This window comes from Globicephala melas, chromosome 6 (genome assembly GCF_963455315.2).
Source record: "Globicephala melas chromosome 6, mGloMel1.2, whole genome shotgun sequence".
In the NCBI taxonomy this organism is placed as follows: domain Eukaryota; kingdom Metazoa; phylum Chordata; class Mammalia; order Artiodactyla; family Delphinidae; genus Globicephala; species Globicephala melas.
Window position 1 is genome coordinate 10,276,188 of NC_083319.1, and position 16,249 is coordinate 10,292,436.

Sequence of the window (16,249 nt, forward strand, 5' to 3'; positions counted from 1 at the left end):
AATCTTAAAGTAAAACCTAAAATTATTTGTTTATCATAACAAGTGTCAATCAAATCTGTTATCTCAGAGAGACAACACCCATTGGAAAAATAATTTAGGGCTACATTGCACCAAACTGGCAGATTTCTTGTAACAGCCAGAAATGATGGCAGCTTTGGAGTTGTGGAGGTGGTGAGTAGTTAGGTTGTCTGAAGTTTCACAGCTATTGCTAATAACAATAATTTCAAATAATAAACAAGTATTTCAAAACGCTGGAAATACTGATTGTTTTGTAATAACTGCTTTATAATATTGATTTTAGTCTAAGTTGTGCTTAGAACTTTATATATAGTTTGGTGTTATTATTAATTATGGTGGTTCTCCATACTTGTCATAGGAAACATTTTGAGCAATATTTAGATCTTGAGTTATCCGTTGATAAAGGACCATTTTACCTTCAGAAAATCAGGTATTTCTGACACCAAAGTCTGTGTTTTTCCAGTGGACCTTGCTGTTCAAAATGGGGTTGTGAGAATCTCAGTATGTGCCAGTTGGTCCTGGAAGCCACAAAGTAAGCAAGGCACATCTTCCTGGACTATCAGTTTTAGTGACTATATTCAAAGGTAAAATATTTTTTCTATTAAAACAAATACAGGTTCAGTATGTTATAGGATAGAATGCAAAATATGAATGAATTCTAAAAATAAATTTCTTACAGCATGTTGCTTTACGTGGCTCCCCCTAGGTTCTCTCTTACCTTGATTTATGGTTACTCTCCTCTGCCCTTCAGGTGTGTCCGTGGACAAGTTTGAGAGGCACTGTACTGTACCAGTCTCCCTTTAACTGGATCTTGGCAGATGGTAAGATTCAGAGACATTTCAGGTGGAGGTTAGTGGTACAAGGAAAGAAAAATCAAGGGCCAGGGTCCCTTTCCCTCTGTCCACAGGAGATATTTGAGGAGACCTGGTCTCCTGGTAGATTGGTGAGGGTCTGGCTGGTCCCAGATGGCCTCAGTCACTCACGGTGGGGGGTGGCATCACAGTAGCTGGAATGATCGATGGCTGAGCCTCTCTGCATTTGGTCTTTTATCCCAAGCTTCTTCCCATGATTCAAATATGGTCCAAAGAAGGCTGTAGCAGAAGCTGCAAAGTCTCTTGAGACCGAGATTCAGCAGTCCCACATTACTTCAACTACATTCTGTTGGTCACAGCAAATTACAAGTGAGCCCAGTGATGGGAGGAGCTGCAAAGACTCAAAAATCTACCAAGTGACCTTGGGCAAGTTACTTAACGCCTCTAAGCCTTAATTTTTTTAATAATCTATGAAATGGGGGTAATAGTAATACCTACTTTCTGGGGTGGTAGTAAGGATGAAATATGTTGTTACATGAAAAGTACAGCTGATAGTAAGAAGCTCAGTAATTGTCATCTGTTACTGTTCTCCTTGTGTTTTTGCCTAATGAAAGCCTGCCCATCCTTAAATGCCACCTTCTTCCTTCCTACAGCCTTCTGTAACTTTTTTGTCTCTTGGAAAATACATTGTCTTAGTGTCTTATTTGATGGGTAGTATATTGCCTTATATTACTGTTATGTATGTACACGACATAGCTCATCTGCTGAAGCCTGTAAGCCTCTGGAGGATGCAGGCCAGTGTTCATGTACCTTTTTGTAGGAGTCCCTGTGCCTAGTTCTCAATGATGTTTAGTGAATGAATTCCATATTATTCGAAAGAAGATACAAGCATTTGTTTTCTGTTGTTGTAATTTGGTCTAGTAAGTACTTTTAGTCAAAGTAAAGAAATAAAAATGTGAAGGGAAAAATTAAGTTCTCCAGATATAAGGTCTCACTATTTACTGTTTAATTAAATTAGGCATATTCACATGGAGAAGATTTTAATTCCCTGAGGGGAAAAAATGGCTCAATTTTACTCTTCTAAAAAATAAATGAATATTTAATTTAGAGTTAAATTGGAGAGAGTTAGAAAAAGAGATTTAAAATCAATAAAGTGCATTTTATTTTAATGGTCATTTCACTTGTTTTCTAACTCCAGGGGTTATGAATTCTGAACTTTAATTAGATCAAAGAACTTTGAAATCTTAGTAAAAAACAGGGTCTGTTGGTTTTTATAAATGTACATAATAAAAAGGCTTTGTTTTTCTAACTTGTGATCATTTCTTGTTGTGCAAAATAAATGTGAGTGCTTCTATAACATTCTTAAGGAATCTTGTGTAGGAATCAGGTTCAACTTGCCTAATGCTAATAGCATGAAGTCGGGGTACAGTGTGGAAAGGTAAAAAAAAAAAAAAAATCTTGCATCTGCTGTTACATGTTGTTAACTCCCTCAGCAGACTTTAAATCATTTCAAGTACAATGATAGTGTGGGAGGTAAATTAACTAACCATTAACAATCTTATAAATACACAATTAACATGCCAACATTTATATGACACATTGATGGGGCAGCAGTAATTTTTGATTGGGAGTTTGCAGACCTTTGAGAAGCCCCAGGCTGTTGCTTATTCAGACAGGTTTTCACAGATTGCAGGTGAGGGCAGCTTGAAGTCTGTCTGGCAGAGGGAAGTGAGTGTGTAGTGTTTTGAAAGTCCAGGAAAAACCACTGGCTGGACTTGAGCATTTGAAGTCACGTTACTATCTCAGGTCCTTAGGGAGTGAAGAAGTATAAGGAGGGCGCATTTGCTTCTGGTGGGGTTATTTAAAGAGACAATATTTTAGGTATGGACTTTGTAGCTGAAGTTGCATGAATTTCTAGGGATTTTCAGAAAGATACTTAGACCTAACTGGGGATTTAAAGTAAACCCTTCTCTGTGGTTTCAGGTCAACAAGTAGATGATCTCTGGAGTTCATTTCATGTGTAAAATTTTATGATTTTTAGTTTTGAACAATTATTAAGTGTGCTGCTTCTTTCTTGCTGTTGTACAAATCACTGTTGCATTAGTGGAGGGAAGGCTAAGGGTCTAGTCTACTGCATAACACATTTACTGTCTTACATCTTTCACAAGGACCCACAAATTTCTCTCAGGCCCTGGAACTCAACAACAGGATTTAAAAAAATCATGTTTATTATAGCTGTTGTAGTTTTTGTTCCTCTTTGTTTTGAGAGGCTATAGAGTGGTTAAGATCCCAAGCTCTTGGGTTTATTGGTTCTATTTACTTGGTTCTATTTACTTATTAGCGCTCTGGGTTTGGGCAGGTTTCTTACTTTGCCTCAGTTTTTTCATCTATAAAATGGGGGTAAAAATAGTTACCATCTTATGGGGTTATTTTGAGAATTATATGAATTAATCCATGTAAAAAGGGAACAACAAGTCTAGCTTTTATAATAAGTTAAGGTTAGTTATTATCATTGCTTTTTGCTTCTGGGATTCTCCATTCTACCTGCAGAAAATGTACATGGCATGCACTGGCTTATGGATTCATATTAAGTTACTTCTCCTTTGCCCATCTACTTTTTTACTGTCTTGTACCTTATGCTTTTGTTTTTGTTTTTTTTAATAATACATTGCAAATAAAGTTTGGAGGGTGTATGTGTATAAAGTTATTATTAAGAATATACTTATATTAAGACTTGATACCCATTTAAGCCTACTAAAAATTTACTCCCCTGTTAGGACGTGCTTCAAGTTACCACAGGTAGGTTACATGATCATTAGTGAACACAAATCAAATGGTTATGTGAAGTGGTAATAGCATCCAAGTTGCACCTGGAACCACACTTAGCATACAGTAGGAACTTAATAAATATTTGTTGAATGAATGAATGAATGAAGTATGAAAGGAGACCATCCGGTACATTAAAAATGGCCATGTCATTTTGGGACATCTCTTACTATCCTCCCACTCACTCTCTGTGGTTGTCCCTTTTGCTTCCTTTGTTTTTTTTCTGGCTGTGTTGGGTCTTTGTTGCTGCGCTGCGCGCGAGCTTTCTCTAGTTGCAGCGAGCGGGGGCTTCTCATTGCGGTGGCTTCTTCTGTTGTGGAGCATAGGCTCTAGGCGTGCGGGCTTCAGTAGTTGTGGCGCATGGGCTTAGTTGCTCTGTGGCATGTGGGATCTTCCCGCACCAGGGCTCGAACCTGTGTCCCCTGCATTGGCAGGCAGATTCTCAGCCACTGGACTACCAGGGAAATCCCTGCTTCCATTTTTAGTAAAACAAATCTTTATGCTTTGAGGAACCTGGAGTTAGAAAGTGGGAAAATCTGAAAAGTAGGACATCTACTAACAATCTAATTATTGTTTATCTGATAGCTTAATGGTATATATTAAAAAGCACTGACTATCTCGGAGAGTCAAGAATTGGTGACGTTCAGGGAAGGCATTCAAGGCCATTTGTAAAAGTGAAGAGCAGCATCTCTAAACCATGTCTGTGAAACTCAGTTATACATTGATATGTTTTAGTGTTTCTAGAGGAAAAAATGTTTAGGGATCAAATAAGCTTGGAATTTGGAATATATTACGTTACTAGATTACCCCCTCTTGGAGATTCACAATATATAATACATTAGTAGTTTAAAAACTTTGAGAAGTGCTGTAATTAAACAGCAAGAAAAAAGCCTATTTAAATTTGTTTAATCTGGCATTTAACAGACATTAAAAAATTGTGGTAAAGTATGTACAACGTAAAATTTACCATTTTAACCTTTTTTTTTTTTTTGCGGTACGCGGGCCTCTCACTGTTGTGGCCTCTCCCGTTGCGGAGCACAGGCTCCTGACGCGCAGGCTCAGCGGCCATGGCTCACGGGCTTAGCCGCTCCGCGGCATGTGGGATCTTCCCGGACCGGGGCATGAACGTGCGTCCCCTGCATCGGCAGGCGGACTCTCAACCACTGCGGCACCAGGGAAGCCCCCTAACCATTTTTAAGTATACAATTCAGTGGTATTAAGCACATTCACATTGATGTGCCATTAATACCATTCATCTCTAGAACTTTTCCATCTTCCCAAACTGACACATACCTATTAAACACTTACTTCCCAATTCTCCCCTCCCCCCAGCCCCTGGCAAAGACTATTCTACTTTCTGTCTCTATGAATCTGACTACTCTAGGTACCTCATATAAGTGGAGTCATGAAGCATTTGTCCTTTTCTGACTAGCTTATTTCATTTAGCGTAATGTCCTTACAGTTCATCCATGTTGTAGCATGTCTTAGAATTTTCTTACTTTTTAAGGCTCAGTAACTTTCCATTGTTACGTGTTTACCACATTTTGTTTATCCATTCTTTACCAAGTATTTTTAATTACTGTGTAGTATTCCATTGTATGTATGTGTCCTGGCATATGCAATGTTGATGGATATTTAGGTTACTTTCAGATCTTCAGTATTACAATCCTGAGATAAATATTTTTGCAGTTATTTCCTTCGAGCAGATCCTAGAAGTGGGGTTGTCCAAAGGGTATTCATGTTTTACACTTTGATATATACTACCAAATTACCCTCTAAAAAGTCCCAATTTTCATTCCCTCTTATAGTGCACAAGAGTGCCCATTTCTCTGAACCCCTGCCAGCATTTGGTTTTAAAGATCTTTGACCTTTGCACAACTGATCAGAGAAAATAACTTGCTTTTTTGTCTGTGTTTGGAATATCTTTGTTTTAGAAATCATATCTACCTTCAAATGATAATTTGCTGCTGTCCAAGTGATTTAAAATGTATTCTTTTCGTTGTGAAAAGTAGTTTTGGCATAAGTTGATAGTGACAATTTTGAAGGGTGACAATTTTGAAGGGCACATTGTAGAGAAGCTCTTGTGCCTTTATTAATTTTTTTAAAAAGCAATTCTTTCTTTATAATCACACTTACACACGACATGCTCATATATGACTTATCTCTGAAACAAAATTGTGTAGTCCTTGGAAGTCAGACAGCAACATTTATTGAATTCCAGCTGTGTGTAAGATTCTTTGTTGCCAGAAAGGATATGGTATTATGGCCCCTGTCCTTGTGGAACTTCCAGTCTGAATCCTCAAGTACATCATAGGAGGTGGAAAACATGTTTCCCACGGCAGCCCTGTGGGAGCCCTGTCAGAACTGGAAGTGAATAAATATTTGTTGAGTGATTCCTACAGATTCCTCACTGTATGAAGTCATAGTGTACTAATAGAGAAGGTATCTGCTCATGTTAGGGCGTTTTGGGGGCTTCTGTTCTGTTAGGATAGTTAGGGAGTTGGTATGTGCCTTCAGAAGTGTTTGCCCATAACTTTTCTTCATAAGAGGTGATGGAACAGGTTCATTTTCCTGAAAAAGATTCTGTTGAAGGTACCCCAGTGTAGTTTTGCCGCTTTGTCCTTTGACTTTTTGGTGCCAGAACACCCATTAAATATGTGGCTTCTCACTGAAAGCCCTTGTTTTTGCAGGGGAGAACTAATCAATATGAAGTTGAAAACACCTGCCCCTATGCTGGTGCCTAGTTGCCTCACTTTCATCGGGAAGATGCTTGTGATTGCTACAAAGATGTTTGTAGATCTGTTGATCTGTGATTCCATGGTTCTGTTACAAAACAAATACTGTCATAACTAAATCTATGGTTGTATACATCTTTGTGGTTATATAAGAACTTATTTTTACAAGTGAAACTTAAATGCTTCCCTTTATTTCTGTAATTTTTTTCTGATTAATACACTTAAAGTGGTGGGCTGACATTATTGTTTCTGCGACTAAATGTCTCAGATATTTGACACTTAGAAGAATCCCATGATATTAGGAAATATACTAAGTCTATATTAGGGTATAAACTTTTTGATTCAGGCATACCTTACTCACCTTTGCATTTCCTGTTAGCTTCAGTGTAAAGTAAGTACTTAGTGAATATTTAAGGGAAAAAATGAAAATTAATGTAATTCACTTGATCAGAGATGCTCCTTAGTCAAACATACTCTTAATCTCAGTATCTTTAAGATCCACCAGGTGAGGTTAATAGAAGGATATGTTGCCAGACAAAAAATTTAAAAACTTCAGTTAGCTATAATGATTTTTAAACTAGATTTCCCCCTATGTTCCATTTCTAGAAGAAACAAATGACAAGAAAATCTGGTGTTCTAGGTCTTTCTAAAAATAAATATCTTCTAGGACTGTTCCTAGGAACATATTCAGTCTACCGTTCACATTCCTTGCACTTCATAATGGTTTTAGAGGAGCAGGGAGGTGACCCAGATGACCTGCAGAGTCCTGTGTTACAAAGGAAGCATGCACTTATTTTACCTGCTGTGAACTTAACGATAGAAGGATAAATTGTTGATATATTTTAGGATTATTTTAAACAAGAATTGAAAACTGAAGTTGGTAATGATATTTTTACCATCAGCATCATCATTATTACTAATAACAGCTAATTTTAAATTATGTACCAGCTGTTCTTTTGAGCATTTTACCTACCTAATATTCTATATATCCTTTCTTCCCTGCAATCCCCATTTCACAAATGAAGAAAGAAAACAGGCTCACTGAGGTTAAAGTTATTTTGACCAAGATCACATAGCTAGCAAGTGATAGGGCCAGGATTTGAACCCAGTTCTGCCTATAGGCCCTTAGGTTCCTAACTACTGTTCTGTAATATTTTCTTTGTTGAGTATTCCCATTTAACTGAGGAGGTACCATTTTGTTCCCAGAATAAACATTGTTACAGTTTTAACAGGATTCAGGAAGCAGTTCTTATAATTAGGTTTCTAAAATAAGAAATTAATCTGGTAGCTGACAAGTTTGATTAATAAGTTTTATTTTAAAAGCACAATACTATCTTAAATCAGAAGGAAGAAAAATGTATTTATTGAACAAAATTACTTTGGTGGTCCGTTTTTGTAAAATTCCTGGTAACTCAGGAAGCATTGTCTGTGCCCTTTTAGACATTTCACAACCATATGGCAGGAGGGGGAAATGTAAACTGAAATACAGTTTCATGCTTTAGCACATCGTTTGAGGAAAATACAGCTTGTTCCCCCATGACCTTATAAAGTAATGAGAAGACTGCATGGGAATGAAGGGAGAAAGAAAGGAAAATTTATTGTTTTAACAGTGGTTATATACTTTGAATGGCCTAAGGAGTTACTGTTACTTGTTTTGTAAAAGAGTAAGCCATCTTCTCTGATACCATGGAGATCTCATTGACTAGAGTGGTAGCCCCTAGAGCTTATAAGGATTTCCTTTCAGCTTGGACTTAATCCTTTTAAGCTCCTAGCTACAGGGACAAATGTTGATTTTCAAGGTAGCATTTTACCACATTGAATTTGTTTGAAAAATGATTCAGTCATTTTCTGCCTTATTCTTAAATGTTGCTGTGTACATCGTGTTTCTAGGTAGGTGAGCCCGTGAAACAATATGAAGAGAAGAAAATAGCCTTTTAAGGAAACTGGCCCACAGAAAGGATGGCCTTCTTGGACAATCCAACTATCATTCTAGCTCATATTCGACAGTCACATGTGACCAGTGATGACACAGGAATGTGTGAGATGGTTCTCATTGATCATGATGTTGACCTAGAGAAGATTCATCCTCCTTCAATGCCTGGAGACAGTGGGTCAGAAATTCAGGGAAGCAATGGTGAGACTCAGGGCTATGTATATGCCCAGTCAGTCGATATTACCTCAAGTTGGGACTTTGGTATTAGAAGACGCTCAAATACAGGTAAACATTGCCTTTTAGTCATGTCTTCTGAGCTTTAAATCAGTAAACAATCTTATAGAATAATGCATAATGTTGGCATGGGTTTAATGGGGAAAGTTACTGTGCATTAACAGGAATGTGCATGTATTACACTAACAGTGAGTCTAAGCAATCTCTCCATCTCTGCGACTGTGAATGGAGAGAGTCTCTGGAGTGATGCTGTTAGAAGGAGGTAGACAGAAGAGGGATAAGGAAGCAGACAGAGGAAGAATAGGTGAAAAAGTTGGCTATGAGAGGAGCGTTCTGTTTCTAAAAAGTGACTGTGTAGAGAGGGAAGTGGACTGTTTCGTGTATCTTCACAGAGCAACATTATTCCCAGTAGACAGACTACCTGGAGGCAGATTTCAGGTTGACATGGTAAAGAAACTTTAATACAGAGAGCTGACCAGCCAAGGGTGCTGCTGCCCGAGACAGTTCTTGCCCTGGAGGAATTGTAGCGGGGTATGGGGTTCGGAGGGAGGCTACTGAATATTTGTTAGGCCTGCTTTTAGTAGGAATTCCTACACTGGGTGTGAGATTAGAAAAGGTGCCCTGTTTTTGATACATTACCATTATTTAGTTGATCTCTACCCTTTGATAATTGTGGCTTGAAAATGCTCAACTTTAGCATATATCTATTTAGTCGTTAGCTTTGAAACACTTATCATTCCCCTTTTCCAGCTTAAGTTTTTTGGGAGCATTTCAAGGGCAATGTGATAAACGAAGTCCTTTACTTAGATAAATTATTTAGACTTTATAATCTAGTTCAAATATGACAGGGTATTCTACAAAATAATTTTTTTTTTTAGATAATCAAAAAAAATAATCTCCTAATCAGTAGCAATAACCTGCTAACTCCCAGGAAAAGTAACGGCAGGATATATAGTAGAACATTGAAAATATTTATATGTTTATTTTCACAGTCCAAATGTAAAATGTATGTAAAGGAGTACTGCAGGTAGAGCAGGATACAATTCACAGTGCAAAGCATGTTAAGGTTTTGGTTCAGAATTCAGCATTCTGTGACATCTACAAAGAATAATTTGCTCTTGTGATGAAAATAATTAATAGCATTTCCCAGTATCTAAAGGAACTTTTATCAAAATAGGATTTGAGTGAAGGTTTGAATATAATTTAGAACCATTGATTCTAGGTTCTCTAGTTGAAACTGACTTCCTTGCAAGTTATTGAGATGATATCTTTTATGACAGGTTGAATGGATTTCAGTAGGAGAATGCTGCTAAATTGAGAGCTTTATGATTATATTACTTTGCTGTACCCTTCACATTTATTAATTGCAATTGAATGTATTTTTCTTCCGTGGAATTTGGTTAGATATAGTGACATTGTCAGAATGCTTTTGCCAGCATAGTTTAATTTTCTGGCAAGATTAGTTTCAGTGTTTCCCTACCACAAGGCTAAGGCAGGAATGTAAGATTTCCTATCTTGGAAATGGTTGCAAGAAAACTTTATTTTATTTATTTATTTTATTAGCGTTGTGCCAGGATAGGAAGTTGAAGATTAGCAAGAGGAAACTAATTTGAAGAGGTGACATCAGTTGTGACTTTCTTTTCCATTGTAGTCTCCGTTTGCAGCAGTTGTTAGTGTATGCTGGACAGTATTTCTTTAAAAGATCAGTTCACTGACTTTTGAAGGTTGATCAGCCAGTGGTAATATAATCACAAATGCACAATTTTAGATGATGCTTTTGTTATTGTTGTTGGAATTTCTTAAGCTAGTACTTGGATGCTAATAATTAATTAGGATTGTGAGGTATCCTAGCGACCAGGGAATTTACTTTTTAATCCTTTCAGCATATCTTAAAATTTTGTATAAGAAAAATTGTTCTTTTTAAGATTTGACTAATGTTACAAAGATACAAATCATTTATTTTACTACCTATAAACTGTTTCAGCCCACTGAAGAAAAGCTATGCTAATTTATATAGCTTTGACATTTTATAATTTTCATGATTTTTAGATAAAGGATTTTATATTTAAAACTTTAATAGTCTAGTCTGAGTTCATTTATCTTTAATTTTTGAAACGGGTAGAGTAATTCATAACAGTAATTTTATTCCTGTAATGTAATATTCACTTCAGTTCATTTGTGCATTAAAATTCCTTTAAGACCGTTATTAATGATTTATATAATGAAATGTCATATTAATCACAGAAGTTTTCACATTTTATTATTCTCTTCCATGTTAATACTATCTTTATGATCTCTATTAATGTTTTATATCCTCTAATTTCAATTATAAATCAAGAATATTTTCATGTTTTTGTTGGTATTTGCTTTTCAGGGGTGCCACCTTTAAAATTTTATGACTTTTTCCCTACATATGCAATATAAAACATCTTTATTCATATAAAGGTAGTTAATTATGTCTTTGTTTATAGTAAACTTTCATTGACAAACTTATAGTTATAATATTTCTTTTCAAGCTCAAAGATTAGAACGACTCCGAAAAGAGAGACAAAACCAGATCAAATGCAAAAATATTCAGTGGAAAGAAAGAAATTCTAAGCAATCAGGTAAATTGAAATAATTTTAATTGTTAATTTGAGATTTATATATTTAGTTTATATTATTATATAAGAGCTTTTAATTTTAATTCATCCTTTTAAATCCTCTAGGCAGATACCTCTGTGTTTTAAGCTTTGAACTCTTTCACTTGGGTGCCTTGGCCTGCTGAAGCTGTGTGTTCTTTAGGTCTTGTCTTTTTGGCCACTCCTTCTCCTGGATCACAAGAATTGATGAGTGCAGGGCATATTTTGTAGAAACTGTTGTACCAGTACCTTGTTCTTAGAGCCAAGGTGTACCTATGATTTGGATGGGCCTCTGGATTGTAGGTCCCTCCTGGCAGTTCTAACCTAGACTTGCCCTTGCCTCATTAGCCCCAATAACAATCTTTTTTGCATATATGCTAATTCTTTTCCTTTAGCTTACAGACCATTATGTTGCTGGTATTAGCATTTGCAGTATGTGTTCATGTGGTATGTATTGATACATTAAAAAGCTGGCTGTCTTATATATTTTCAAAGCTTCAGTCTCAGCAGGGAGAGAAGACTTTTTGAGAAAGTACAAAATAGAATGCTATTAAAATATTTTCTAATGTTTTATCATGTTTCCTAGACTTTTTTTTTTTCTTCCTTTGAAATAAATGTCTGCAGTTGTCTTTTATATCTTCTTAGCACCTCCCACTACCACTCTGGCATATAATACATGTCCAATCAATTTTTGCTGACTGACTCCTTTGCTACATAATATTTATGAAACCAGTAATATTAATGATTATCACTTTAACAGCAGCACCTACGTAGTGCTGTGGTAAGTACCTTATGTGCATTACCTCCAATGCAATGGTCTTAGAAGGTGTAGGTATCATTGCTGTCGTTAACAGACGAAACAGAGGGTCACAGAGGCTTAACTTGCTAAAGTTACAAGGCTAGGAAGTGGTGGTGCAGTAGAGCCATGTTTTGTATCTAGCACTGTCTGCACGTAAAGGCCAATCTCTTTCTGCTAAACCATGTCATATAAAGTGGTTATTGCTTTCTCCTACTGCAATTGTAAACCCAGGAGTGTTCAATGGGTATGATTTTCTTAATGATTGCTTCTAAATAACGACTGTTTAGAATGAGAAATCCACTTCTTTCTCTTTTTTGTATCTCACTTCCGTGACTTCCTATAGTTCTTCTTGAATGTCTTTTTAGTTTTGCTCTTGGTACTTTAAAAATCTCTCCAGGCTGGCCTTTTCTGTTGATCTAGTTAATACTTCTCTCCGTTATATTTAGCATAAACTGGAAAACCCTTATATCGTTTATTTTGTCTACTTTCTTCAATATTTTTGTATGTCTTAATGTTTTTCCTATTTATCTCTCCTTAATGAAGTCAGAGCCAGTTTAATAAGCCCATCGCTCCAGCTACCCTTTGTTTTGCCTTCTTCACTTCCATATCTTAAAATGATCATAAATAAATAAATTAATAAATAGAGTAGAGCATCTCAAATGTATCTTCATTAACCCCTTTCACAATGTGAGAAGTAATTTCTTCAACCTACATTTTGATGCATCTAATAAGTTTTGGTACTCCCCTGCCCACTCCTTAAAGTCTAATCCACTTTAACTTTTGTTCAGTGTTTCACAGAATGTGCTGGAGAAACAAATAGTCCCCTGTTGGCTTTCATTTTAACCACACTGTCCATTATGTATATCTGCTTCTCTCTCCCTCAGTTTCCTTCCCTTTATTTCTGTCTCAGAGATTTCAGTAATTGACACTGTGATCTTATTTCTGGAAGAGCTCCTTAATGTGCCTGCCCATGCTTTGAGATGTTGACCTTGATTCTGGCCAGACCAGTAGCCTGCCTGGTGGTTACTCTTGATGGTTAGGGTGAACCTCGTCAATGCACAGAAGAATGCCTTTGAATTTTCTGTTAAGCTGGGTTCTATCATTACCACAGACTGGCACTCTGGTTATCCTGAAATGTGTTAGAAAAGTGGAGTTCGCAGTCCATTAAACATCTCCCTGGCAAATGGATCAGCCATTCTATTTTCACACATCTCTCAAATACATACTCTCTTTTGGCAAGAAATGCCACCACAAAATCATTTTGATATTAATTGGGAATTTTGGCTAGGTAATCATTCATTCATTTCCTCATTCTTTTTCTGCTAATTACATTTTGTGAAAAATCCTTTCATCTGTTTTTTATCTTTGTTTTATTTCATTTCCCACTAGAAGAATCATCATTATGAATATGATGACCTCCCATGGAATGTTCTTTTTCCACACTTATTCTATCTGCTACATCCAGTTTATTCTTTAAGATACTGCCTAAATGCTTCCTTTTCATAGAGGAGTTAGAAGGGATCTTAGAAACCATCTGGTCCATACCTCGAAGTTCTTTATGAACCTACTGACCCATATGCCACGAGACCACATGGTAAATGTAATACCTTATAGTAAGATTCTTTTAGTATTTCTGTAACTAAAACTGCATGGATAAATGTGAAGACGATGTCATTGGAAGACAGCTTTGTCAGGAATAATCTCAAATCAAAGACTAGTATTTTTAATTTTATTGTTTTAAAATGGTGTTGGTATATTATTTACAAAATTGATTATTCTTATTTATTGAGTCATTTAACAAGTATTTCTTTTACAACTTCTGTGTGCGTAGTAATTCTGTGCTAGGTGCTTTGGGGAATACATGATTCCTGTCCTTAAGAAATTTGAAGTCTAATTGGAATTCAAGGCTATTTACATGTGAAGTTAAATAATAACTTAAAACAGTAATGTAGTTTTTATCAGTTACTTATGAATATTCCTGAAGTTTTCTTACTATAACTTCTATTATTGGTTTCTTAAGACAACAGTTCCCAGATACAATGGCTGTATAAAAGTCAGAAATGCACCCAAAAGTACACATTATAATGACATTCTATATACATTTCTAGGCCCTGTCTGTGTAATTCCTGGTTCAGTAGGTAGAGGTTGGGGTCCACAAATATATATTTTTCAGAAGCTCACTGGGTGATTCTGATGGGTAACCAGCTCTGAGCACCACTGAATTATAATATGCCAGCCACTAACTTTACTTCATATTCATGCAAGCAGAGCAAATTAGCTGTTAATATTTCTGTATTATTGGTGGGAAAACTGGAGGACAGAGGCGCTAACTAACTTTCCCAAGTTACTTACTTACAAGTAGTTACAAAGTCAGAATTCTCCTGGCCAGTCTGATCCCAAACACTGTAGTCTCTCCACTGTGCTCCATTCTCTCCCATACCATAGGCAGAAAGGAGCTGCTCCTGGAGCTTTGAATATTGAGGAGTCTTTGGGGTTCCCTTGTACCTTTCTTTCTCTGTGTGTCAGCTACAGCCAATGTTCAGGAAAGGTACCAAAGCTTCTATATTAAAAACTTCCAGTTGAAAATAATGAAAAGCAAGTGAAGTCAAAGTTGAAGAGCAGCTTGAAGTTGAGCAACTCAAGAAGTATAGCTGTGTCTTATGAATGGCTTAGAACCAGGAAGAAGGGCTCTGTGACCTTTTCCAATCTTATCTCTGCTTTTTTGTGACCCTCTGCTCTCTCCTTCCTCCTCCCATTCTGCTACCTATCCCCACAACTACTTTTTCTGCTTTTCTGATCCAGAGTTATTCATTCAACAAGTATTTATTTAGCTCCCACAGTATGCAAAGGCAGTTATGCACTATTATAGGTCTAGAAGGTAGAGCAGTGAACAAGACAAAGTCCCTCCCCTCGTGGAGGTTGTTAGGGAGAAAGGCATTTAAACGAACATAGGAGGTCAGGTGTCAGAATGGGAGAAGTGGCATAGAAAACAATATCCCCCAACTAAGGTCGGTAAGGAATGCTAGGCATGGGATTGTGCTGTTTTATATAGGGTAATCAGGGAAGGTCTCATTAGGAAGGTGGTGGATGAGCAGAGATCTGAAGGAAGTGAAGGAGTGAGCCAGGCAGATACTGGGAGATGAATGTTCTAAGATGAGGGAACAGCAAGTGCAAAGGTTCTGTGGCAGAAGTGTGACTGATGTACTCAAGGAATAGCAAGGAAGGATGCTTGTTGGTTAGAGTAGAGTAAGCAAGGGAAGGAGTGAGGTCAGAGAAGTAAGTAGTGGGAGACCTGATCATGCACAGTCCTATAAGGACCCTGGGTGAGGTGGTTTGATCAGAGTACTGATATGATGTGTGACTTACTTTTTACTTTTTTTTTTCCTAGCTTGAATTTCATTTAAAACAACTATTATAAAATTTTTCAAACACAAAAACAAAGAAAAAAAATTTTCAAACATATACAAAAGTAGAGAGAATGGTGTCATGAACCCCACGTGCCCATCACCCAGCTTCAGCAGTTAGCAATATATGTTTCGTCTTGTGTCATTTAGACATTCACCTCCCCTCCCCTCCCAGATTATTTTTAAGCAAATCCTAGCTATCATATAATTGCATACCTAAATACTTACGTGTTTGTTTATTTATTTATTATTTATTTTATTTTTGGCTGCATTGGGTCTTCGTTGCTGTGTGCAGGCTTTCTCTAGTTGCGGCGAGCGGGGGCTACTCTTCGTTGCGGTGCGTGGGCTTCTCATTGAGGTGGCTTCTCTTGTTGCGGAGCACGGGCTCTAGGCACGTAGCTTTGGCACGCGGGCTCAGTAGTTGTGGTTCACGGGCTCTAGAGCACAGGCTCAGTAGTTGTGGCACACGGGCTTAGTTGCTCTGCGGCATGTGGGATCTTCCCGGACTAGGGCTCAAACCTGTGTCCCTTGCATTGGCAGGCGGATTCTTAACCACTGCGCCACCAGGGAAGCCGTGTGTGTTTTTTAACATGTAATAAAACTGCTCTACCACTATCCTCCAAAAATTAGCAGGAATTCTTTACTATTATCAAATATTTTCCTGATTGTCTCAATTTTTTTCCTGCCACCCCCCATTTTGTTTGTTCAGGTCTAGATCTAAGGTCCACACCTTACTTTTGGGCAATGTGTCTCATTTCCTTTTTAATCTATAGATTCTCTTTCATTTTTTATTCTTGTAATTTATTAGTTGAAGAAACTGGGTCATTTTGTCCCATAGTATTTCCTACATTCTGGCTTTTGCTAATC

At 37.0% G+C, this 16,249-nt stretch overlaps 1 protein-coding gene across 2 annotated transcripts in view; it reads left to right on the forward strand.

Annotated features, from left to right (window-relative positions):
* Nucleotides 1–16,249, forward strand: part of MAPKAP1 (MAPK associated protein 1) — a 231,140-nt gene that overhangs the window by 18,370 nt on the left and 196,521 nt on the right. For both annotated transcript variants that reach the window (XM_060300435.1, XM_060300436.1), the window contains exons 2-4: nt 770–839; nt 8,282–8,609; nt 11,075–11,164. In XM_060300435.1, the coding sequence (XP_060156418.1) occupies nt 8,351–8,609; nt 11,075–11,164 (349 nt within the window). In that variant the 5' untranslated portion in view covers nt 770–839; nt 8,282–8,350. The remainder of the gene's footprint in view (nt 1–769; nt 840–8,281; nt 8,610–11,074; nt 11,165–16,249) is intronic.